Source organism: Exophiala spinifera (assembly GCF_000836115.1).
Source record: "Exophiala spinifera strain CBS 89968 unplaced genomic scaffold supercont1.7, whole genome shotgun sequence".
NCBI classification, from domain to species: Eukaryota; Fungi; Ascomycota; class Eurotiomycetes; order Chaetothyriales; family Herpotrichiellaceae; genus Exophiala; species Exophiala spinifera.
In genome coordinates this window covers 590,081-613,685 of record NW_015622519.1, presented here as the reverse complement: position 1 = coordinate 613,685, position 23,605 = coordinate 590,081, and the positions used below count along the sequence as shown (strand labels likewise).

The following is a 23,605-nucleotide window of genomic DNA, read 5'->3' as shown; positions in this document are numbered from 1 at the left end:
TAGAGAATCTCGCTGCCATGGTTTCGCCAGTAAATGAGCAGAACAAAGAGTGTTGCGGCGAGATCAATCACACCACCTTATTACAAGGGTGTTCTAGTGCCTTTGTCCCATGACAATATCCAGGAAGCCTTTATATAGCAAGTACTTATCGGAATGAGCTTCCATTTCGCGGAATTCTTGTATCCAAGGACACATGTGTGGTTGATGTGAATCGTCTGTAGAGACGTATGCCGAGGTGTGCCTGATACAAGTACCGCCAAGTGCACTACGGCCGAGCATAAGATCCGCGTCTGTGTCCTCCGACTGCATTGATCCAGACACGTCTCCTGTCCACTGTGTCGCGTCGGTTTCCTCTCAAAAGAATAAAGCACCAGAAGCACAAAGGGATTGTCAAAAGCCTCATCAACGTCCAGTGTATATTGCAGAAAAATATAACACTCTCAGCCGAAAACATGGGTCGCGCAGCTCAGACTATTTCCTTCGCTTTGTTGGTCTCGTCGGTGCGTGCCAAACTTTGGTCAATCGCTTCAATCACAGATCACAACTGACGTTGAGCAGGCATACCTTCTCCTAGCACTGCCGCTGTTGACCCCAGATTCGCCTGTGCCGTCCATTCTCCCGACCAAAATCCAGGTTGAAATTATTCCAGTTCTACCGTTCTGGGCCGTCATCTCACTGGGCGCATACTTGATGGGACGGCTCGGACTGGGAGTCTTGCGTTTCAACGACACCAAGGCAGCCTACACGGAACTCATGGGACAAATCGACGCAGCAAAGAAAAGCCTCGATCAGAGAAAAGTGAGCTGGGACTAAAGGCATACACAACAATTACAAGCACAGACGCAAAGCGGAGAGGTGCAGGCACAGACATTCAATCTACTGAAAATCCCTTCGGTCATGCATGTGCAATTCCTAGGCTCTAAAAAAGGAACCGAAACGATCTAGATAACGACCTCAAATCTATTTGGTGCCGTTGCCAAACTTCGCAGCCAGCTCGTCATGCTCGTCAATATCAGTCGCCTCCCAGGGATAACATATCCAAACATCAGGGACGGTGACGGCTGCAAGATACCGGTTCTCATTGATCATGTCTTCTGGGAGCTGTCCCTTCTTGACCTTGTCCTTGTTATGCAGCACGAAAATGCTGAATTTTGTCTTCTCAGTCCTGCCTTGCTGTTGTCTGGCCAGTTCGACGTCCTTTTCAAGTTCCTTGACCGCGTATTCTAGAGTTGTGCGGGTGTCGTCCACTTCATCGACGATCAAGACGTTCTTGCCGATGAGATTGGACATCTCGAGCGAGGAAAGGTCGAGCCACTGTGTTCGTGTGACCTTTGTACCCGGGGCCTCGACTGGTCCAGCATCGGAGAGCTGTTCGTAGAGGGAGAGACCGATTGCTTGGATAGGAATATTGGGAGCGCCGGGCTGCTTCAGGAACGATCTAGACATTTGAAATACAATGTTAGGTCACGAGGCTTTCCCAATACATGGTGTATCTGTATCTGTGAGGGCGTACCGTAGGATTCGCGCAGGAACATAACCACCGCCTCCAATGGCGATCATAAGATTAGGCTGGAACTCCTCGAGAATACGGGGCGCCGAAGTCTGGCATAGTTTATGGATCTGTTTGGAGGCATCGTCAATCCACTGATTGTCCACAGAGAGTGACTGCATCAGGCTTCATGCGGTGCGGACGACGCCGTGACGAACCTCATTATACGTTACGTAGACCTTTTCAACCATTTTGGCGAGGGAATTTTCGATGTTGATAGAGACAAGAGTCTAGAGTGTACCAAGGAGGGTCTAACAGAAAGAGAAGAGCGGTTTGTCTTGTCACATCTCGAATCACTCGCAAGGCCGAAACAGAACAAACAGCGGCCACAGAAAAGTTTCTCGCAGTGACTCCACGAGGCTTCGGCCGACCCCGCCACCGGCCCAGATTGAATTCTTGGCGCTAAAGGACGTCTCCAATATTCATATATATCCCTTGCACTCCATGGCGCAATGTCGCCGGTATGAGAGTTAAAATGATCAGGACCAATGCGAAATTGAGTGCTGCGGCTCAAAGTATAGTTTGGATTGTCATTCTCTACTACACTTAAACTGCAGTACCTATGTCAAGTTCCATGGATGAGCTCGCAACTTGTCTTCTACCTGTATGCATCCCCGTGTACGCCAAACCTAGGACCTGAATCCAAGCCGTGAGCCTTCTAGCTTGATCACGAAGAACTAGCAGGTGTTACATTGCTGGATACTCAGGCCTCCCGCTAATATATCGCAGCAGCAAAGATGAATGCTAGCCAAGGGGCAGTCCCAATGATTTCTGTGGACTCGCTGCCATGTCAGGTTCAAACTTTGGCCACATGTGCGGTGGTGTATAAGTCACTTCGGTAGGGACAGTGCTCGACTTGGATGACTTGATGCCATGTAGGCTTGAACCCATCTTTGCCTTGCAGCGTCGAAAACCATGAACATCCTGAATCCCTTTCGAAGATCTGACTTTTCGGTGCCGATGAGCGGCTTTCGATGGTGGTCGCCTAGAATGTATGAAGATCGGATTCCGCGATAGCAATCTCAACCTTGATTGACCTTCAGGTTCTCAATGCCTTCGACCTCGTCGACGAATTCAAGGCTGTCAAAGGCCTTGTCAGCATCAGCTTTGATGAGATCGATCATGCCCTGACAAAGATCAGCTCCTGTCAAGAACTTGCACATGTTCACACAAACCTCAGGCATGATCGGCCTGTTTGATGCATCAGTCACATATCGGAACGGCATCTCTGTCGTCTCGTGCTCATCCAGCCTCAGTTCAGGATAATCTACGTAGGGAATTTTGTCCAGGGGCACTGAGACGCTGTTAGACAAATTGAACAAAATATTCCTTTGGTCGTGTTGATATACTCTGATTCAGGATCACCATACGTGTTACTCGTACAGCTGTGTCTGTGGTCATCTGCTTCGGTCCAAGTCGCCTGCCGGAGAAGCCTTTCTTTCGCAGTTCACTTGTTCTGTCTGGACAGGCAAGTCAACAAGGCTCATAATTCAACGCAGTAAGCCATGTAATACCTCGCGGAGGGTCATCTCCTGTTCCAAAATATCAGCATCACCAAGTCAACACATTCCTTGTGAGTACACACCCAGTATTCCTCCAAACAGGAAGGTATCAAAGACCTGGGCATCAGAAGGGTTCAACTCTTGGCTTGCACCGGGGTCGAGAAGACAGATTTTCTCCTTCTTGGCCGCATAGTAGGTCTCGATGCTGTCTGTCCTGGCCTCTCCCCCGATACCCTGGATTTCTTTCAAGTCTGTAGATTCGAGCAGCGATTGAGGCACGGACGACAGAATAAAATGGCAGCCAGAATCCCGTGATTCCTTTGCGATGGTCTTGTATTCCAGAGCCGACCAAGGGCCCAGTTCTGGGTCAAGATGTTCGACCACGAAGGCGTACTCTGGGTGTGTCATGTCGACAATAGACTCTCCGGCTTGCCTGGCCTTCACACACTAAGATTCTATACCCTGCCGTTCTCGCCGAAAAAAAGTATCACAGACGGACGCTGCCAGTGGACATCTTGGGCAGGTTAGACGAGCGCACTACAGAGTTTAGCAGCCCGGCTTGATTAAGCGAGGCTGCGCTGATTGGCCGCGGATGCTGTCACTGGCGTTACTAGCGAGGCTGCGCCAAAACCGACTTCTTGCACTGCCAGCCAACACCATCATCTCGTACCCCAGACACCCAGACACGACACCAAGGCAACTTAACCAACACATCCACGGAACGGCCATCGACCCCACCTTAACAAACAACCTGCTGACATTGGCGAGGGAAAAACAATTCTACCCCTTGTGCTGCTTCTTTTCAGTTCACACTATCACGGCACTCTCCCTCCGAATATCTCGCAGCTACTATTCTTTTCTTCGAGGTCATTGACGGCAGCGAACGCTCGGACCATTTCAGTGACACAAACCCCTCCTCCATCTTTCTTCGCCCGTCCCACGAGAATCGAACGATTCCTCAATTCTGATCTATCCCTTGTTCACTTCGATCCTCCGGTGCGAAACTACCTTGCGTAGGACTGAACTCAATCACTTTCAACGTTATCACGTTGCGAGGCCGCAGCCTCAATCGGCAGGGGATCTGTTCCTTCGCCAACTACCTAAAAGTGCTGCCGTCTCCTTTGGCTGCCGTGCAAAGACTGTTTGGAGAGGAGAAAAATTTCTAAAGGGACAAGGAGTGCAAGATGAATCCACACCAAAAGAACAAGATCGACATCAGCGTATGCCCAAAGCCCAAACGACCGTGCTTGCTATCAGCTAACACGCTGTTCAGAAACTGTCTCCGGATGAGCAGAGACTGTTTAGACTCTACGGCAAGCTTCCGAACAAGTCAGATCTATTGCAGAACAAGTTGAAGGTACACAGCAGCCACACACCCGCCACACCCACCATCTCTTCTTCTTTTTGAATCCTACCCAGATTGCCAAACCAAAGTCTCTAACATATCATTCAGGAGCGCAAGTACTTCGACTCAGGAGACTACGCCCTCTCCAAAGCCGGCAAGGCCTCAGACACGGGCGTCACGACCATCGGCACCGAGCATCCTAAAGCCGAAGAGATCCCCCACACCAGTCCTCTCATGCACACGCTCTCCCGCAACGACTCGGTCTCTGGCGCGGCCGGGGCAGCCGCACTCGCGTCCAGCCCGGATGGACAACCCATGCTCCCAGGTCACGCCGGCATGCACCGCGGCAGCATAACCGGTATCCCAGGCGGTGGACTGCCGGGAGCCACTGGCCGCAGCCCAGTCAAGGAGAGCAGCTTCCTGGCCCGAAGTGCAAGCATAGACGAGGCGAACGTGGACGGCAGTGCAAGAGCTGACAACGTCAGTCTGGAGGGAAGCGTCAGTCCACCCGCGAAGAGAGAAGGGATCCCTATTCGCAGATAGGACAGAATGCAGCAAAGCTAGATCGTCCTTTACGTCTCGTCCTCGTACAAGGTTACAGGTTGTACAGACATGGAGGTAAGACGTGGAGGTGGAGGTGGAGGTGACACAATGTCCGCCCGATTAGCCGAGCTTTTCCTTTTCTTTTTTTCGTCACACACCGATCACTGCTTCGGTACGCATGTACTCGTGCACAATTGTCGATTCGCAATGGACAATCTACTCTCCCTAAGGGTGGTAACGCAAAGAGTCGAGACCGAGTTTGGACCGTGAGAGGGAAGAAGAATTCGGACAGAGAGACGGAGTTCTGCGCGACTATTAAAAAATGCTTTCCAAATGGCTTGGTCGACTGGCACAGCAGAGCGGAGGTACGCCGAGATGCTTACACACAATTTGACAACTGAATCCCATTGCGTGAAAGTAAGGGGGGGGAAACAACACTACAGGAAACAAGAAAGAAAAAAACAGTCCGTACGGACCTGGTCACACCACGATATGCTATGTTACGACAGCTGGACGCGGCGTTTTCTCGTTCTATCCCATAGTATGGAATGATTATTGATTCATTATCTCTGTGGGCTTCCTTGCTCGTCATCTTCTCCTCTTCGTCGCTTGACCTGTCCTATCTCGATGATGAAAGTCGAACTGTACGGAGTACCCAAGTCGACATTCTGTGCTCTTGCGTTTGCCTGGTAAACTTCATTGCTTAAACTTCGTCATCCCATTGTGTCCCCGACCCGGGGAGGCTCTTCGATTCCTTATTACCTCGGGGTCATGCGCTCAAAGGGGGTCCCGGGTCCCGGGTCTCTATCTATCCTTGTTCCAACCACGCCTTCTTCCATTCATTCAAATCTCCCAATTCGAGCTCCCAGCTCTGAAAATATCTCACAAGGGGGGGGGGGAGGGGGGGGAGGTGTAGTGTGGTCGAGTCCGCTGTGTCTCACTTCCACGAATCCGCTATAAGACTGTCCGCTTCGGCTCGTTGTGCCTCATCAGTAAACGTGTCGAGGAGCCGCAGTCAGTACTCGGAGTACCCAGTCAGTTTATGCAGCCTATTTACTGTGCTGTGGTGACCAAGGTAGAAATGTTCGCGCTCGCATTGTCTGCTGTCCAAACTTGCCAACGACAATGGTTTTCGCGCCGTTGTCCATGGTGCTAGATCATCTGCATCATGATCAATTTTTGGCTCCAGTTTTTCCAGATATGGGCTGCTCTTTCAATCAACCTTCCAATGCCCTCCGTCGATATCCTCTTCTTTGCCAAGCCATAGCTCAATCGCATACAAGCCCATTGTGATGACCAAGTTCACCCATTTCCAGACGTTGCCGTTGACTCCAGGTTGACCATTTCCGCTCCACCAAGCACTGATCGACTCTGTGAGGCCTGGAGAGTAACCGCCAATCGTAGTCGCGAAATGCTGCATCAGAAGGCTTGTGTACACTGCAATCAAGATACTCGGAGAGAACCACGAGAGGAAGGCAAGGAAGCGGTTTCCTGCATCATTGTCATCCAGACTCGGTTCCATGCTTAGGCCTCGGACACCACTTTCATTGACAGCTGGGATTATTCGCGTCGAGGCGTAGAAAACAAAAAGGCGATACCCAAGGGAGATAAGGACAGAAGGGGTAACGGCTCGGAATGCTGCCACGGTGAAGTCGAGAGCAGTAACCAAGGCTTCCGGTAGCTGAGAGAGCGCATGCATTAATGCCGTGTACGAGGACATAATGATGGGCGGGAAAGGCGGGAAATCCGGAGCCGCAGAGGCGGTGCCAGCGTCGACTGGGACATTTGGCTTATAGTCGGTGAAGATTTGGTAGATGCAGAGGACGATGTAGGCGAACAACAGAGACGACTCCATCGCCGTGCCGCGACCCGAGACCACGCCGTATCCGCAGAGGAAGATGGCTGATGCGATGGCGATGCCGATGAGGGTCGAATCTATGTTCGAGATATCCGGGAATTGCAAGACTCTCCATAGAAAGTAGACTGAGCTCGAGACAACGCCAGCAGAAGAGACCAGGAGCGTCAGGAGCCAAGCATCACTCCATTCGCTCCGGTTAACAAGCCATCTAGAGAACTGGCCCGCGGCTTGAATGACCAGCAGACTGCAGAATCCCTCGAGCAACTGAAAGAAGGGGGACGACCATCGCAAGAGCAGATCCCATCCACCAACCGTCACATTCTCGATCAAGCCCTCCGGCCCAAAAATGGCATCAGAGAGACTGCTGTGTGCATCTAGAAACCCCTTCTTCGGTCTGAAAGTCCTTTCCACCCACCGACCACTATTGTTCGCGTCGACTGAGAATCTTCCTAGCGCCCAAAGACACAGGCTGGGTATAATCAACCATTGCAGACCCCGCAGTAGATTGATCAGCGTCCTCCTGACAGCAGAACTTTCTGGGGTCGAGATGCGCAATAACGAGAGGAAGAAATAGAAAGATGCGACGGACAGAGAGAATCCGAGGCCAGCATCGCGTCCACCGATATCGAAAGTGAGGGGTACCAGCAAGATGATGAGCGCAAGGAAGAGCAACGAGGAGACGGCTCGGAGGAACATTCGGTCGGTGAAGGAGCGACGGTCTTGTCGTCAATAAAGGAGCGTAGGATGGTAGAAATTCTCGTTGAGAAGCGAGGGAGATGCTGCTTGTGACCAGTCGGACAGTGTAGTGATGTTGTCGCGCAGCCTTGTTTGTTAGACAGGTCTCCAAGGAATCGCAGTTTTGTCGAGGCGCGGAGTTTCACATGTCATTCCGGGATTGTTCGACGAGAAATTTGTTTGTCTGAGGGCGGGACAAAGATGTGCTGGGATGGACCGAAGAGATAAGGATGAGTCGAGGAGTTTGCAAGCAGAAGGAGTGGCAGGAGGGCCGAGATGTCGCGTGCACTTCACGAGGAGAGCAGGGAGAGGGCGAGGAAGTGCGAGGGTGATGGATGGATCGCGAGTGGTGATGGTGGTGGTTTTCGCCTGGATTCGTGATCCGTCCAGCGTGGCCAGCGAGATGCAGGGAACAGCGCGCAAAACTTGGGCACAACAGGGAAGAATGAGCTGCTAGCTAGGCACCAACAGGATCCTCGATCGAACAAATGAACTGCAGGGGACACAGAAGAACAAGGCAAATTTACTCCAGCGGATTGCAATCTATTATCTTGAATTCTCCCTCTCATGCTCTCGCTCTGCCTCGCTCTTCACCGCAAGAAAGAAATCAACCGTTTACTTTATTGTGGGCTTTTCAACTGGAGCCGAACCTATTTCCTGTTAGTCAAAAGGAAGCTAAGGTCAAAAGTAATTACGAGGACCGAATTGCACCTTACTGTCCAAGACCAACAAGATGCCCCTCTTCAGGCTCTTCTTGCTTGAAGCCTGGGCTTTGGGCTTCTACCACTGCTATCCCTCAAACGGTGTGGTTGATCGGTAGAAGGGGTAGACTATTCTATACGAGGACTAGACACAGGTACCGTGATGCAGCACATGGGGGAGAGACTCCGAACCCTTGGTAAGGGAAGGTAGATAGAGGGCATCCCACGGGTCTGACCAAATAAACACCTGTCCATGGATAGCATTCTCAAGAGTTACTAGCTGGTGCCATACTGTGCAGTAGTGGACAGGATACACCCCTCTGCAGAACAGAGTACGAGGTACTCGTACTCGTATCGTAGGCCACACTCCTTAGGTAATCTACCGCCGGGTTTTCGGCCAAACATTCTTCCAGCCCCCGGATTTGAGTTCTTGGCTACAAAAAGTCGCAGGAAGATCGATCTCAAGTCTCTGGACACCACCACGGACCATTTGCCTACACCTACCATCTATTCCTCGCCTTCAGTTGTGTATGTTCAGAAATCTGCTCAAGATGGCTACTGAGACTGCGTCGAAGCGACTGAAAACTGACCCTGTACGGATTGGCACCCACAACGGCCATTTTCATGCTGATGAGGCATTGGCTGTCTACTTGCTGCGACTCCTTCCAGATTATGCCTCCGCATCTCTAGTCAGAACACGAGACCAGTCGCTCCTTGATACATGCCATACAGTGGTAGATGTTGGTGGGGAGTATGATTCTTCCAAGAACCGATACGACCATCACCAGCGAACCTTCAATACTTTCTTCCCCCAACACGAGACGAAATTGTCATCTGCAGGCTTAGTGTACATGCATTTCGGCAAAGCCATCATCTCCCAATACACGAAACTGCCTCTCGACCACCCAGACGTAGAGCTTCTCTACCAGAAACTATACGACGACTTCGTCGAAGCGGTGGACGCCAACGACAATGGTATTTCCCAATATGACGATGCAAAGCTGAGACAAGCGGGAATTGAGAAGAGATTCAAGGCTGGGGGTATCACACTTGCAAGCTTGGTGAACGACTTGAATCACGAAGATCCCTTGGCCGTGGGCGCACCGCCGAGAGACACTCCCGAACAACCACAAGCAGAGGAAGATTACCGCTTTTCACAGGCCTCTACACTCATGGGTAACGCATTCCTGCGCAAACTCCACAGTGCCGCCACAGCCTGGCTTCCAGCGAGGACTATTGTCAAGGATGCATTCGAGGCGCGAGAGAGTGCTCATCCTTCGGGCCAGCTGGTCGTCCTTCCTCGAGCAGGTATCCCATGGAAGGAACACCTCTATAATATTGAGGCGGAATCGGGTCTCCCTGAAAACAAGCAAATTCTCTTCGTCATCTACCCTGAAAAGGAAGAACCAGGCTCCAAGTGGAGGATTCAAGCCGTCAGCAAAGACATGGCGAGCTTCGAAAATAGGAAGAGTTTGCCGGAACCATGGAGAGGTGTGAGAGATGCTGAATTGGATGCACTCCTCGGTAGTGACGTCGAAGATGGTGCTGTGTTTGTCCATGCGGCCGGATTTATTGGCGGTCACAAAACAGAAGCGGGCGTCCGGGCAATGGCAGCATTGGCGCTCGCATCATGAGGATTCAGGGAGTCAACAGCACTACAAATCTGCTACGGTTAAGGAATGCTGATGCCCTGCCTTGTTCGGGAGCCTGAGCTGGTTCTGCTACTACCTGTTTGCCAGCGGAGCTCATAATTACATTATTCATGACACTCAATGATGCCTCCAGGCCCAACATCGATATTCATGGTGTACACCACATTACCAATTGTGTTGAGTGGGAGAAATCGAAGTTGCTGTCTGCCAGGGTCTCTAGAGCGAGAATGTTGATGTCACGGCCCACGTCGAGAAGGCTCGGGGCATTTCAAGATGGAAAAATCTGACGTGGAAGCTTCAGTCAAACTAGGCTGAACATGTGGCCATGAGATAGGAGGGAAATGAAACACAGCCTTGCTAGACCAAGGCTGAAGATGAAATAGGGGGTGTTGGTGTCCGTACCCGTACGAGTGAGTAAGGTATTGCGGATCTTCCCTCCGCGTCGAGACCCTTATCGATAAATACCAACAGAGGACATTACGTCACTTGAAAGTCGTCATGGAAAGAGCAACATAACATCATGTAGTTATAAAACGTGGCTCGACGTATGATGTCGAGGATGTCGGGTCGTTAATCGTTGAAGATTCAATCCACGCTTCTCCTTGTCCGCATTATATGAATGAGAATCTTGACAAGGTTACCACCAAGCGACAAAAAGATCCAAGTCGACATTGACCATGGCGTCAACAGAAGAACTAAACATCTCCAACCTCTTTTCCCTCAAGGGTCATGTCTGTCTAGTGACGGGCGGTGGTACGTCTCGAGGCCCCTTTTGACTTTGATAAGACGGTACTGTTTTGATTGATGCAACAATGATGGAACTGGATACTAAGTGAATCTTCTTCTCCAGGAACTGGCATAGGTCTCATGGCTACTCAAGCACTCGCAGCAAATGGTAAGCACCTGGCTATATATGTCCCTCTTTGGCCGACACGACACTACGCCACGGACTCTTGTTGTTGATGTGGTGCACATCCACCGAAACGGAACACATGAACTGACCTTCTGGGCATGTTGTACCACGTACAGGAGCAAGGGTGTACATCACGGGACGACGCAAAGAAGTTCTCGAAAACGCCGCAAAGACACATACGCCTGCGAGGTCGTCGGACAAATCTCTGAACGGTGAGATCATCCCCATGGGCCCGTGCGATGTGACGTCCAAGTCGGACCTCGAGAAGCTCACACGGGAAATCGAGTCTCGTGAAAAGTATCTCTCGCTCGTCGTCGCGGCCGCGGGGGTGTCGGGGCCAAAAGGGTTCCCGGACACCAGCGACGCAGACCAGATGCGGGAGAACCTGTGGAAGGAGAACGTCGATGAGTGGAACGCCACGTACAACACCAACGTCACGGCCGTGTTCTTCTCGGTCGTCTCGTTCCTCCCGCTGCTGCAGCGCGCCCCGGAGGGGCTATCGAGCAGCGTCATCGTCATCAGCAGCATGTCGGGCATGATGAGACACAGCCAGGATCACTTTTCATACAATTCTGCAAAGGCTGCTACTGCTCATTTATCGAGGATGATGAGCAAGGAGTTTGCAAAGACTGGTGTGAGAGTGAACAGCATCGCGCCCGGATACTTCCCGAGCGAGATGACGATGAAGGGAAGCGACGAGAATAACAAGGTCCACATGCCACCTGAAAAGGTCAAGGACAAGGGACACGAAGTGCCTGCTGGCCGCGCGGGTACCGATGAGGAGATGGCCATGGGTGTCATCTTCCTTGCGCGCTGTGGATATGTCAATGGTGAGGTGTTGAAATTGGATGGCGGCGTCATGAATGAAGTTGGTGGTGGGTAAATACCAGGTAATATAATTGGTATTACGCACTACACCTAATCGAGTAATTACGCAAGGCTGTGCAAGGTTGTGCAAGGCTGCGTGGTGTCTCGACGTGTTCATTGGACACTAATCATTAACACTCCTCTCTTGATTTCTAGTCAAGGGGAATTCTAGTCAAGGGGAATTCTAGTCAAGGGGAATTCTAGTCAAGGGGAATTCTAGTCAAGGGGAATTCTAGTCAAGGGGAATTCTAACTTAGTTAACCTGGGGGATGCCTAGAAATATCTATAAAAAGGTTATTACTAGATAAAGGAGCTAAGGTGAAGACTGAAAGAGAATATCCGTGGAAGGCTACTTCTAGTTGAAGGGAGTGCTTGTGAAATGTTAACTTCTAGTTAAGGGGAACGCCTAGGGGAACGCCTAGGGGAACGTCTACAAAAGTTTACTTCTACCTAGGTAGGTAGTTAAGGAGAACGCTGAGGGGGATGCTTCCGAAAGGTTAAGGTATTTCTTCAATTGTCCCGCCACAAGTCCGCGCAAGGCCCCAGTTCCACCATTTTACTTAACCATGCAACCGCCCATATACTATATAAATCGATGCTGTTGGCGCATATCCTAGCGAGACCCAACGTTCTACATATATAAATAACGACCGATTCCTTGGACGCCACCGGACGACGAACCGCCTCCTCAGCTGCGTTATTATGCATCATCAGTACCGGCACTCAAAAGCCGGTCGGGACGGCTGTCTCTCTTTCATGAGCTCGAAAGTATTGAGCAAGAGCAGCTCAACGTCAGAGATATTTGCAACCACGAAGGTGGGGTAAAGGTGAGACTCAAAAGGAACTTCCCTCTATAATCGCAGCTATCTGACTCATACTTCCACAGCAACCGAAGGCTACGATGAAGCATGGGATGGCAGCCGTATGCGCGGAGTGCCCACAGCACAAACCGGGCACCGCTGTGCGAACATAAGGCTTTCGGCTGCTGCGTCCATCAGACGTAGACGTTGTTGTCATATGTGCCCATTTTACGACATGGCCTACTCTCCAGAAGGACTTTGAGGAGGAAGTCCGTCGCCTCACCAAATTGGGGAGGGAGATACCTCCGACAAACGGCTACGACAGTGACAGTGGCCAAGACACAACGGTGGCCAACGACGACGACGACGCTGCAGAGTCTGCAGCCGAAGTCCAACAAATGATAGATCACCAGGATGAGAGGCTTCCGTACGGCAACGACACAGATGACTCGGACGTGGACGACTCAGGTACAGACTCACGGGGTGATGACCAGCATTTGTTGCGAAGAGGGCGTGAGGCTCTGGATCGCCTGGCCCGCCTTGACCGAGCAGGCCATCCGGTCTTGGGCACAGACTGATGAACCCACTCCGGACCGACCAGGAATTCCCATCGCCTTACGATGGGGGGATATCCTCATCCAACCTGGCTCATATTGTCGCCGTCACCAAAGCCTTGGTCTCTCGCTCGCCCTTCATTCGCTTCTTGACACGCCCTTCTCTCTTCCTGCGGTCTGACCAACATGTCATCATTCGACAAATATGGAGGAGGGGCCACTCCGAAAAAGCGACAGCGAGATGAGTCCTTCGGGTGGTTGGACAAGAGCTCGAACTCTTCCACCTCATCTGGCCTTCCAGGCCCTGATGACATCTCCCACCCAGATTCCAAGATATCGACTCGGACAGGCTTTGCCCATCCATCCGACCTGGTTCGCACTATTCACCACCTCCACGACGAACGCCCAAGCCCAACTCAGGCTCCTACAGTTTCCGACGATCTTCAGATCATTGACCCTCTGCCATCTGGATCGGCCATCGCGGCACAGAAAATATTGTGGGGATTTTTGGACAAACATGCCCAGTGTATCTGTCAGGGTCAAGAGCACCGCCTCACCGAGCAAGAGATTCAGGATTTGGGCAAAGCCCGAGGTCACCGCCCACCTGACACGCGACATTGGCCTTCAGATTCGGCAGCTGGAGAAGACAGAACAGGAATCCAAGCCCGTGCGAATGCGACAGAATGTGCAGACAGGATGCGCACGATACTAAAATCTGGACTCGCATGAACCAGCTCAAATGCGACAAACGTTTCCTTCTGACTGCGACATTAGGAGATCCCAAGCGAGGACGGTGCAAAGTGCCCCAACACTCAAGCCGGGCTTGTCCTGTCACTTGAAGACTTTGCTTTTGGTCGAGGAATGGACAAGTATGTGGGTCTTCTTCAATCTGTGACCATGAGATTGTTGGCGGACGATCTGTACGCGGTATTGAAACGGACAGAGCAATTGTTCGAAGACGACTGAAACTTTGGAGGCCAGGTGATGCTAGAATGGAAGCCCATCATACTCAGGAGCTCCTTTTCAGATATTGATTTCACGCCTCTGAAGAGCCTGGCAGGTCGGTCATTACTCCCCGGAAGCAAGCTTTGGCAAGAGGGATCGGATTGGCTTGTCAATCGCGAACACAGGGGTTTATTCATGCGGTCGTCCCTGGCCAGAGGTCTACTGACTACAACAAGGAGGATCTACAAGCTGCAGCAAGGGAAATGAGGAGACAGGGTGTGGTCATTGCTGAAGACGAGCCACCGAAGGCTTCGCAGGATGAGACACTGTGGGAATAAGTACCTTGCAAGCTAGGGACCCTGGATTCCAATGGTGTAGAGCGCCCGGAAGAAGAGCTTGAAGATATCGGCAGGAACCTTGACTATTGTAAATGCCGATTTTGCATTGCAAAGGGCAAGAGCAATCGCAAGGAGAGGTACTTGAGACGTCAGGAGAGAGCGAATGCTCAGCAATGATTATTCCAGCTTTGGCAGCATTCGCGAATGAAGGGAATTCAAGAGAACATCGCGGTGAGCAAAAAACCTAGCCGCTGAATGGGCAGTGTTCGGACATCAAAAAGGTAGCCAAGGTAGCATGGATCCAAGATGAGATGCTTTTCAAGTCACAACCTAATAGTGCTCCCAAATTCCACGGCTGCCGACCTCGCCTACATTTCCGTCCGGGTCGGCAAAGTACACGCTCTTCCCTCCCCTGGGCCAGTCGACCTTTCCGATGAGCTTGACCTTTTTCTCCTCGAGCCACGTCTCCCACGTCCCCACGTCCTCGGGGGTCTTCACAGCGAAGCAGAAGTGCTGGTGTAGTCCCGTCGCGGCCCTGTCGTGCGCCGTGGCCGGTTGCCGCTCGAGCAAGTCGAGAATGTCGCGTGACGGCCCGTGGCCGGGTATTGTGCCACGGTCGTCTGGCATGGGAGCGTCTGCGGCAGTGGCGCCAAGTTGGAAGAGAAGAAGCGTTGTCTGACCCAGCGAGAAGCCAGACAAGCGAGGCTAGAAAAAAAAAGAAAGGGGGTTGGTTTGTCAGTTTGGGTCATCATTTGTACGTTACGGGTTTTGAAAAGCCGACATGGGGTGAAGACGGGATGCACAGTTAACGAAGGCAGATAGGCTGGCCTGTCAAGAAGAGTCTCGGCTCGTCTTACCGTGTCCAAGAAGGGTTTGACGTTGAACGTGTCTCTGTAGAAGTCGGTCGAGGTTCTGATGTCTTTGACCATGAGGCACGTCTCCAAGATGTGGGTGATTGGCGGTGGTGGTGGTGGCACAGGGGCCGACGACGCGGTCATGTTGCTGGCCTGGTCAGCCACGGTCTTCTTGTGAGGAGTCAAACACGGCGTCGTCGAGAAGTCAACAGCTCTCGCGGAGCGCTTGATGAAAGGAGCCGATTGTGCCGGAGTGGAATAATACCGAGAACTGAGATGAGAAGATTGGTGGTATAGGGGTCGTCGAGGTTGTAGGGCAGTCCTGCACAATACATCTGCTGGCTTCATGTCCCCATTCTTGCTTGACGTCTCGAACCTTTATATGTCAGTTGTCGACGGTGGTCTTGTCGATCAAAGCACGGAAGCTTTTGAGTCATGTTCAGCAGCAAAGTATGTACGAGTACGCGTACGAGGATCGACACTGTTCGGTAAGCAGAGCGGTCTAGAATGCGGGGGAGTCTCTGTGCTTACCAGGTAGAACCCGAAGACAAAATCAGAGCTTGACCGATGACTCAGGAAGATGTTGCGATGCAAGAGACAATTGCTAAATATGTACCGTTCCACCCTCGATGGGTATCTAGAGTCTCGCGCGGTCCTCGGTTCTCGGTCCCTGCTGCGAATCCAGGAACACATGGATGCTATATACAGTACCTAGATACATTGTAGACGCCCATCGCTTCCTGGGCCAATGACAATGCACCTCATCATGCCTGCAACCCAATAATAGTGCTTTATTCCCAGAATAGTTGTCCATGCATTGGCCAATGATGGAAGAGCGCGCCTTTGCTCGACGCAACCCAGATAAACCATAAATGCTGGTACAGTTGGCGTACTGGAGGCTTCACTCTTCACTCTCTCAATCGCTCTCGAAACCGGCATACCGAAGCTTCAACAGCCAACTCCAAAAGTAGATCCATTCGGGTTTGAAACTCCCACGATGCCTCTTTCCAGAAGTAGTTCTATCAGTCTCACTCTCAACCTTCACGGTCGCAGGACTTCTTCGTCCACCAAGAGCAGCGTCAGTAGCCCAGGCCTTGACTTTTCAACTCCTTTTGGATCCCCCACGTACCGCACCACCACTCTGGAGCCCAACCACATCATAGTCGAAGATGAACAGATGGACGACGAACGATGGAGTCGGCTTGCTTTCTCCCTTGGTATCCCTTTTCGAGACTCGTATTGTACAAGTCCTGTGTCACAGAAGTTCGCCCAACAGGTCAGCAGCCGGCCATCGGTGAGCAGCAAGGAGGTCATAGAGCTCTTCAGTCCTCTACTGGCGTCAATAGCCAAGGACCACGACTTGATGAAATACCGGAACCACCACCAATTCAATCGTGAGGGTGTACCTGACGAGATTCCAGACGTCGAAGAGGATGTGGTTTGGAAGATGCAGCTCCCCACGCCCAAGCCCGCATTCACGCTCGGCTATGCTGCCAGTGCATTCACATATGACGAAGTTGAGCTTCAACAAGGTGTCGTCCCCAGTAGCAGGAACAAACCAACCCGTCTCCACAAGCTCTCTCAACCTGTGCCAGATGTCTACTGGCCATTCTTCGTCGTCGAGGCACAGGGAGAGTCGATGAATGCGGCCAGAAATGCTTGTGCTGGATCAGCGGCGACGTGCAACAACGCATTGATGATCTTCGCCGGCGTTGCGAAGCAACCGCAGAGATATTATCGCGACACAGGCTTCCTCTGGAACCTGAACAAGGCGGCTCGGTCTTTCTCGCTCGCCATCAACGGCAAGACGGCATGCCTGAACACGCATAATTCCGAGGGCTGCCTACCGCACGCCATGGCTACCATAAGAACCTACCGACTTGACGATGAAAGGGAGGTCTCCGCTCTCGCCTCCAGAATCTGCAGCATAATGGTGTGGGCTGAGCACTGCCGACTTCAAGCGATCTTGGATCTTTTGGACGACTTCGCTGGTCGAGTTAAGCTTGCCAAGAAGAGCATGACAAGACCAGAAGAGCCATACAATTCTGTTCAACTTTCAGAATCCAATGCCGTGTCCAGGACGCGCAATGGCGCCGTCAAAAATGTCATCTTGGAAAGGTTGCCTCATTGGGTCAGGACATAGCGAACGATGTTCAGGAGGATATTGTTTTCTTTTTCTGAAGGAACGATGCGTTTGGGGATACTTTGCACATACAAATTCTGTTGGCCATAATGATGAATATTTTTATCCGAGAGAACAAGACCTGACGTTGGACGCAGAGTGCATGGATGTGTGTTAATCAAGATGTCTCATTCAAGGTAGGAAAACTGCGCTATCTTCCATTGAAATTCGCCATACTAATATACGGCGTCGCAATAACCTTCGCTATGCACTTCAGGGACATCAGACGGTTTTTCGCTGGTATTCTCCCTGTTCTTCCATTGAACCAGCCTCACAATTTCTTTCCTTTCTATCTTCAACGGGTGTGCCGTCACGCGTTCTGGGAAGCACTGCTCCTTAAGTGACGGCCGAGTGCTGCAGCTAGGGCTCTACCCAACTTGCATGGTGTGCCTTATAGTTGCCAGGTCGTTGCTTTGGCGTCCAGTGACGGCGAGCTGTTAAGCGCCAGGATTTTCACCATGTCGAGTTCTGTCTCACGCCTATCAAGTTTGTGGTTTACGCGCCAGATTTGTTTCATCGTCAATATGTGGCACCCACTCGCTGTCCATTTCGGACCTCGTGCACCAGGCGAGCCTATCAAGCAAGGAAAGGGTGTACCACCGGGTTGGACCATACCGAGACTTGCGGTTGCTTTATCCTCAACATAGTCCGATTTTGGCTGCCCATGTTTCCATAGACTCCCCTGAGCCTATGGGGGCACCCTGGACCTCCGCATTCCACAGCTCTCAAGGGCCAATCTCAGAAAGGTGAGCTTGGGGCTGGTCAAAAGCTCTGCGCCCTGACTAGGCTTGGCCCTGCCGGTGAAGGCCCTTCCCGTTGATGGAAACAAACGCTATGACAATTATGGCCAAGATGCAGCAGCTTGTGACATGCCTTGTACGGAGTACTGAGCGCCTTCAAGTCGGTGTAAGACCAGAAGGCTGGTATCTCTCATGACTATGCATTATCACCAAATGTTTCCAAGCTTTAGCGCCTGAGGGAACAGGGATACTTTTCGTTGCTCCTCGAATTAGTTCCAGGGACTTTGAAGATGTTTATCTCTGCCTCAACCTCCCACAAAATTTCAAACCTCCATGCGACCGCATGGCCTCGCTATTGACCTACTTACAATAGCAGTACTCCGGCCTTTGGAGACCTTGTGGGTTTGGCTTCTTGCTGACAGCTTCCAGTGGCATCTGTTGAAGGTTAGCTAAGTGGTAAGAAGACGTTAAGGATGGCTTCCAGAGCGCAAAGTGTGCTAACTTGTTGAAGAGTAATGCCTACCATGCTGGTTGAAAGCAAACCTTCTACTGGTGCCGACTTACCCCCTTCATTTTATGACGGCACCCACCTTGACTGGGAAGCTTTTCGGCAACATGTTCTGGGACCACATCGTATAAGAGTCGTTAGCTCAGCGCCCAAAGACAAGATGCCATCCAGTCTTTTCGCTATGATTGAAGCTGCGATGCCTGGTGCTTCAAAGTTCGATGAGCTCAAGAACGCTTTTCAAAAGCAGGTGCAGGTGGGAAGGGGGTTTGGACCTTCGCCTCTCTTTCCTCCAAATCTCCTGCCGCCATCCTTCGACGAACCCAATCTCGCCCGTTGCATGATCCCTTGCTTCAGTCGCGAAACTCTTCCGGCCCGTATCGTCAACCAGACGGGCCCATTCTACGAGTTATCCATTCCTCGTTCAGGACTTGGTTGTGGTTTCTCTGTCTCAGCGTTGACCAAAGACGAACTCAATATACTGCCTGCTTGGATGGTCACAACAGGCACTACTGTTCACTTCGACAGTGGATATGTCTCACCTGGCGCTGCAGTGTATTGTCCTTTCTTGATCTTCGAACGTGCTTATGGTGACATGGAGCGCCGGCTCCAGGTTGCCAATAATCAGTGCGCCACCGGTGGCGCGTGTTGCGTGAAAGCTCTTCAGATGTTGTATTCCAAAGCCTGGACAGGGCCGACAATGCCTCAGCCTCCCATCGCATTCTCATGTGTCATTGAGAACACCTTTGCGGTAGTCAACATGCACTGGATTGATCATGGTCAATCCTACTGCATGGCTCCCTTGTGCAAGTTTGATTTGACCAACCATGAGCATTTTGTCCACTTTCTTGTCTGGATCGACTCGATTGGTAAATGGGCACTTGGACACCTCTTGCCTCTAGTCAAGACTGCGCTGGGGCGTCTTCAGCAGCTAGACTCACCACCTCCAACTCCCAAAGCGCCTCGCCTCACTCTCAATACGACCGATTCTTCGAACGAAGCAATCATCAAGTGTCTTCAAACCACGTTTGATGGCATTCCGTGGAGATTTGAGGATGATGAGTTCACTCCTGTCAGCAGCAGCACTGCGAGCTGGGGAAGTCCGCTCATGATTGAAACCAATTTCTTTAATCAAGCAATTCAACTGCGGCACCCAGGACGCACTCCTACCTCCGCCGGACCTAGGAAGCAATTCCTCCCGCAGCTTGGTCAGCTACCGACACCACCACCAGCCTATGCGCAGAGCCCCGACTTAGTCTGGCAAAAGCGTCTTACACATGCCATGGATGAGATTCGAGACCTCCAAAAACAACTAGAAGATCTGAGGAACGATGTCAAATGTTCGAATGATTCAATTCAGGTCGATTTGTCTGGTATTAAGACAACGCTGCAGTCTGTTCTGCGTAAAGAGACCTTGACAGTCCGCCACAGGGCAGGGTCTCTTGGTGTACAAGAGGCGTGGCTGTCTCAGACTCTTTCGCGAAGTCCCTTGATCAATGAGATTCGCCCTTCCGACACTGTAGAAAAACAAGGGCCTCCTCAGGACGGCAGCGATAAGTCTGGATCACTTCTGCCAGAGCCCTTATCCCCGGGCCTGCCCTCTCCGGGTTTGATCTCACCAGGCCTGGCGTCACCGACCTTCTCAGTCTTCAGCGAAAGCAACATGGTCATGATACCCCCTGCGCCTCCAAAATCTGCATCCTTTTTGAAGTTCGTCGGCGCCATGGCCACGGGACACTTCATTGGCGCCCTAATTCCGAACATGTTGATACGGATTTTCGTCCTGGGTTGCATCACAGACGTCTGCATGCTCGCCTTTGCCAGTCCCCATCTTCCAAGTTCCGCTGAATATCTTTTCTCATTGTGGCGGTCTCCACGTTGAAGAGAGCGATGTGAAACATCCACTACACCTTTCGATGTTCCACGAGAGCGGCTAATGGTGATCATGTATGAACCGACGACCGGCCCAGAAGAGCATTTTCTTTTGTCATCTACGTTTCTTTGAACCAGTACTGTTCCGTGCTGGGTGAGAAGCAATGGATCTCTCGAAATGCTGGCGACAGCAGACTCACTCCCAAGGCAGCATTGCAACCGGGGAACTTGTATCGTAGAAAATGCAGGACATGTTTCTTATGGTGTGATTTCATTCGAGCCTTTGCTTTCGCTCGTATGACCCAGGGATGAATGCCTCGTAAAGACTTCCGGAGGTCTTGAATACCGGTCGTGATCCTCAGTGACGGCGGACTCGACCTCAGTAATAGTGGTGGTGTATGGATGGGTTTCAAAGCTGCGAGTCTACACTAGTCGTCCGAACGGTGCTCTCGAACCGGTGCGTTCTGGGAGACATTCTCTATTGAAGCAGTTGCTTCCGACAGGCTTTGTCCAGAAACGAGAGACTACGAGCCACGCAAGCCACTCCAGCCTGAGCTTCGAAGTGCAGTAAACAAATCCAGCATTCTAGCGCCCAACTGGGCCTATCGTTGTCCCCGGAGGACGCCCAGCAAAGCCTAATTCAAACGCCTAGATCCAGCCATACTTCCGGGTCTGCAGCACTCCAATGTTGCCAAGATTCTTGAAAGGTCATCGACATTCACTCTACAACACGCGACGCGGGCAAACGACACATACCTCAGGTACATAAACAAAATGGCCCGCTGAACAATTGCCCGTTGAATGACGAATTGATTCACGCGGACCTGGCCATTCATTCTCTCATCAGTTTCTTTTCCTTTTCTTGTCTTTTCTTTCCACGACAGCTTATCACATAGAGGACAAAACGCACGTGTGCGCCATGGATGACAACGCCGCGTACAACGAGTCCAAGAACTCCATCCTCAATTTCACCGGACAAGAATCGGACGATGTATCCCCGTTGGAACAAGAAGTCCTGGATGAGTATGAGCGATTGTCAAGGAACATGAAAGAGGTACGTACATACGTTCGCAGCACCTGACCTGCCTTTTTCTCTCCGTGATTGGAAAGGAGCCGGGCGACGGCAGGCGAGCAACGAGACTCCCCTTCCCTTCACCCGACATGCCGGGCGGGAAAAAGCTGACAGCGTTCCCCCTTGGAAATGTGCATATAGCTATCGTCGACTCTGGCAACTCTGTCAAGCGGGCCGATGACCCTGGAGATCGCAGAAGGACTTCGGCTGCTCGAGCGCAAGGTCGCCAGCGTCTACACCCTGATGAAGGCGAGCGTGTACAGCATCGTGTTGCAGCAAGGGCAGCTGGACTCGATGGACGAGGGAGGGTCCGACGGCGAGAATGATCGGGTTCATCAGTCTTGATGGAAATCTCCCACCCTCCAGATAAACCATCACGCGTCACGACGACACATGAGTTCACGACACTTAATCCTATGTTTGTATGCTTAACTTCACGGCGTCAACACTCGAGACTGGCCTGGTTAGGAGAGGTTTCAAAGCACCGACCGACCTTGAAGATGAACGGGTCCCGGTCCAGCCTTTTTGATTTTTTTTGTTGGGATCAAATAATAAAAATGTCTTGTACAGAGTCAAGTCGTTTACAGCTTCTATCTCAGTCACATACACCACCACAACATTGTACAGAGTTATAGTTGTCCGGCATAATACACCTTGCGGACATCGACCAGCTTCTTCCCCCGAGCTCGTGCAATATCCTCAGGGTGTTTTTGGCCCAGCAGTGCCTGCACAGTCGCCTTGACGGTGTTCATAGGATTTCTCGATCGTGTGACGCGGGCAGCAAGATCGTGGATACCTGCGACCTTGCACACTTCCCAGATGTACTTTTGACAGCGGAGACCAAATCCTGTTCATTGATTAGCATGCCCTGTCCATACCCAGCAGGAACCAAGACGGAATCTTACCTGGTGGTCGCGCGTATAGTTCCAACTCCGTTCCACTAACTTTGGCACTCAGATCTCCATACGTCGTCCGATTTTCGTACCGTATGATCGGTTTCATGTTTCGAATCGCCCGGTATTGGCTCTGGATCAACGCTTCTCCAGGTTCCGTGCCTTTGGCTTCTCCTATGCCGATCATGCCCTGTTCGTTTCCAGCCACGGACAACCAATAGGTTTTTCGGATCTTTCCCAAACGTGTCTGGTTTGCGACTGTGCGTTGAACGACCGACTTGACTCGGAGTTGGAGGAGCGCTTGTCTGTCCAGGCCCGTCATGTGCATCAAAGTAGCAAGCGCAGGCGATTCCTGGTCAAACTTGCCACGAGCCTGGTTGCCTTTGGGAGGTGGAGGAGAGATGTTTGGCAGATCTGGAACCATTGCCGTGCGAGGCTGCCTCTCGGCTTCCTCTTTTCCGACAGTCAGTCTGAGATTCTTGTCGAATTTATCCCAAAGTGCCGTGTCAAAGTCGTCCTCATTACGAGGGCTCGGGATTTCGTGCATGAGCTTGACCAGGTCGTCTTCAAACTCTTCATCGGTTTTGAGCCGCGAATTGTCATCGAGATTTGTCCAAGGATGTTGGACTGGCTTATCCACGACGGGGTCTATCTTTGCCAGATCATCATAGTACTTGACTCTCCACGGATCTTTCCGGTTGCTCGTCGTACGGTACAGCTTTTCAGGGTCGATAAGTTTTTGTGCTACCTTGATGGCGGCAAGTTGCTCGGGCGTGTAATTCTGGGAGGTATAATCCTTGTTCGCTTCTGGGTTCAGAAGATCCTTGCCGGCTTTGTTCAGATCTATTTCATTGACGGCAGCTTTGACGCTGGGAAAGCGTGGCTTTCGCTTCTGATGAATGGGAGAGGAGTGGAATCTTCGGCGAGCGATCGAAGCAGGGCGCGAAGGTCGGGAAAATAGGCAAAAGACACACTCTGAGGATCTTGCGACACTCATAGTGCCTAGAGCAGCTCAGATGCTGCAACAATGGACCGGTGGGCGGACGAATTGTTGATTGTCGAAAGGACAAAATAAATTGTTGCTGCGCATCTTGAGTCGAGCTCCGAGTCTCGTTCCGCAGCCTCGCCGAGTCTTGGCAATGGGAAAGACGCTAGAACGCTTTTGGCGTTTGGTATTTCTTCCTC

The 23,605-nt window shown here is 51.5% G+C and overlaps 14 protein-coding genes across 14 annotated transcripts; 9 read left to right on the top strand and 5 right to left on the bottom strand.

Annotated features, from left to right (window-relative positions):
- Nucleotides 1–452: 452 nt before the first annotated feature.
- On the top strand, nucleotides 453–813 carry PV08_09200 (uncharacterized protein; the record flags this gene model as incomplete). The annotated part of the gene is made up of 2 exons (XM_016383520.1): nucleotides 453–500; nucleotides 559–813. 2 exons carry the CDS (start codon nucleotides 453–455, stop codon nucleotides 811–813), a joined length of 303 nt encoding a protein of 100 aa, XP_016232143.1.
- A 147-nt stretch (nucleotides 814–960) lies between these two features.
- On the bottom strand, nucleotides 961–1,740 carry PV08_09199 (uncharacterized protein; the record flags this gene model as incomplete). Its single annotated transcript, XM_016383519.1, has 3 exons — nucleotides 961–1,438; nucleotides 1,514–1,620; nucleotides 1,708–1,740. The coding sequence occupies 3 exons, from the start codon at nucleotides 1,738–1,740 to the stop codon at nucleotides 961–963; spliced, it is 618 nt and encodes a 205-aa protein (XP_016232142.1).
- Nucleotides 1,741–2,571: 831 nt separating this feature from the next.
- PV08_09198 (uncharacterized protein) lies at nucleotides 2,572–3,459 on the bottom strand (the record flags this gene model as incomplete). Its single annotated transcript, XM_016383518.1, has 5 exons — nucleotides 2,572–2,676; nucleotides 2,725–2,843; nucleotides 2,899–3,009; nucleotides 3,064–3,081; nucleotides 3,135–3,459. 5 exons carry the CDS (start codon nucleotides 3,457–3,459, stop codon nucleotides 2,572–2,574), a joined length of 678 nt encoding a protein of 225 aa, XP_016232141.1.
- A 776-nt stretch (nucleotides 3,460–4,235) lies between these two features.
- PV08_09197 (uncharacterized protein) lies at nucleotides 4,236–4,939 on the top strand (the record flags this gene model as incomplete). Its single annotated transcript, XM_016383517.1, has 3 exons — nucleotides 4,236–4,271; nucleotides 4,325–4,408; nucleotides 4,505–4,939. The coding sequence occupies 3 exons, from the start codon at nucleotides 4,236–4,238 to the stop codon at nucleotides 4,937–4,939; spliced, it is 555 nt and encodes a 184-aa protein (XP_016232140.1).
- A 1,213-nt stretch (nucleotides 4,940–6,152) lies between these two features.
- On the bottom strand, nucleotides 6,153–7,493 carry PV08_09196 (uncharacterized protein; the record flags this gene model as incomplete). The annotated part of the gene is made up of 1 exon (XM_016383516.1): nucleotides 6,153–7,493. One exon carries the CDS (start codon nucleotides 7,491–7,493, stop codon nucleotides 6,153–6,155), a length of 1,341 nt encoding a protein of 446 aa, XP_016232139.1.
- A 1,291-nt stretch (nucleotides 7,494–8,784) lies between these two features.
- On the top strand, nucleotides 8,785–9,867 carry PV08_09195 (uncharacterized protein; the record flags this gene model as incomplete). The annotated part of the gene is made up of 1 exon (XM_016383515.1): nucleotides 8,785–9,867. One exon carries the CDS (start codon nucleotides 8,785–8,787, stop codon nucleotides 9,865–9,867), a length of 1,083 nt encoding a protein of 360 aa, XP_016232138.1.
- A 695-nt stretch (nucleotides 9,868–10,562) lies between these two features.
- PV08_09194 (uncharacterized protein) lies at nucleotides 10,563–11,681 on the top strand (the record flags this gene model as incomplete). Its single annotated transcript, XM_016383514.1, has 3 exons — nucleotides 10,563–10,638; nucleotides 10,736–10,780; nucleotides 10,915–11,681. The coding sequence occupies 3 exons, from the start codon at nucleotides 10,563–10,565 to the stop codon at nucleotides 11,679–11,681; spliced, it is 888 nt and encodes a 295-aa protein (XP_016232137.1).
- A 740-nt stretch (nucleotides 11,682–12,421) lies between these two features.
- PV08_09193 (uncharacterized protein) lies at nucleotides 12,422–13,043 on the top strand (the record flags this gene model as incomplete). The annotated part of the gene is made up of 2 exons (XM_016383513.1): nucleotides 12,422–12,481; nucleotides 12,717–13,043. 2 exons carry the CDS (start codon nucleotides 12,422–12,424, stop codon nucleotides 13,041–13,043), a joined length of 387 nt encoding a protein of 128 aa, XP_016232136.1.
- A 162-nt stretch (nucleotides 13,044–13,205) lies between these two features.
- On the top strand, nucleotides 13,206–13,748 carry PV08_09192 (uncharacterized protein; the record flags this gene model as incomplete). Its single annotated transcript, XM_016383512.1, has 1 exon — nucleotides 13,206–13,748. The coding sequence occupies one exon, from the start codon at nucleotides 13,206–13,208 to the stop codon at nucleotides 13,746–13,748; it is 543 nt and encodes a 180-aa protein (XP_016232135.1).
- Nucleotides 13,749–14,632: 884 nt separating this feature from the next.
- Nucleotides 14,633–15,300, bottom strand: PV08_09191 (uncharacterized protein; the record flags this gene model as incomplete). The annotated part of the gene is made up of 2 exons (XM_016383511.1): nucleotides 14,633–15,007; nucleotides 15,160–15,300. The coding sequence occupies 2 exons, from the start codon at nucleotides 15,298–15,300 to the stop codon at nucleotides 14,633–14,635; spliced, it is 516 nt and encodes a 171-aa protein (XP_016232134.1).
- Nucleotides 15,301–16,153: 853 nt separating this feature from the next.
- Nucleotides 16,154–17,299, top strand: PV08_09190 (uncharacterized protein; the record flags this gene model as incomplete). The annotated part of the gene is made up of 1 exon (XM_016383510.1): nucleotides 16,154–17,299. One exon carries the CDS (start codon nucleotides 16,154–16,156, stop codon nucleotides 17,297–17,299), a length of 1,146 nt encoding a protein of 381 aa, XP_016232133.1.
- Nucleotides 17,300–18,593: 1,294 nt separating this feature from the next.
- PV08_09189 (uncharacterized protein) lies at nucleotides 18,594–20,465 on the top strand (the record flags this gene model as incomplete). Its single annotated transcript, XM_016383509.1, has 1 exon — nucleotides 18,594–20,465. The coding sequence occupies one exon, from the start codon at nucleotides 18,594–18,596 to the stop codon at nucleotides 20,463–20,465; it is 1,872 nt and encodes a 623-aa protein (XP_016232132.1).
- A 909-nt stretch (nucleotides 20,466–21,374) lies between these two features.
- Nucleotides 21,375–21,872, top strand: PV08_09188 (uncharacterized protein; the record flags this gene model as incomplete). Its single annotated transcript, XM_016383508.1, has 2 exons — nucleotides 21,375–21,509; nucleotides 21,669–21,872. 2 exons carry the CDS (start codon nucleotides 21,375–21,377, stop codon nucleotides 21,870–21,872), a joined length of 339 nt encoding a protein of 112 aa, XP_016232131.1.
- A 284-nt stretch (nucleotides 21,873–22,156) lies between these two features.
- Nucleotides 22,157–23,417, bottom strand: PV08_09187 (uncharacterized protein; the record flags this gene model as incomplete). Its single annotated transcript, XM_016383507.1, has 2 exons — nucleotides 22,157–22,374; nucleotides 22,433–23,417. The coding sequence occupies 2 exons, from the start codon at nucleotides 23,415–23,417 to the stop codon at nucleotides 22,157–22,159; spliced, it is 1,203 nt and encodes a 400-aa protein (XP_016232130.1).
- Between the last annotated feature and the right edge of the window lie 188 nt (nucleotides 23,418–23,605).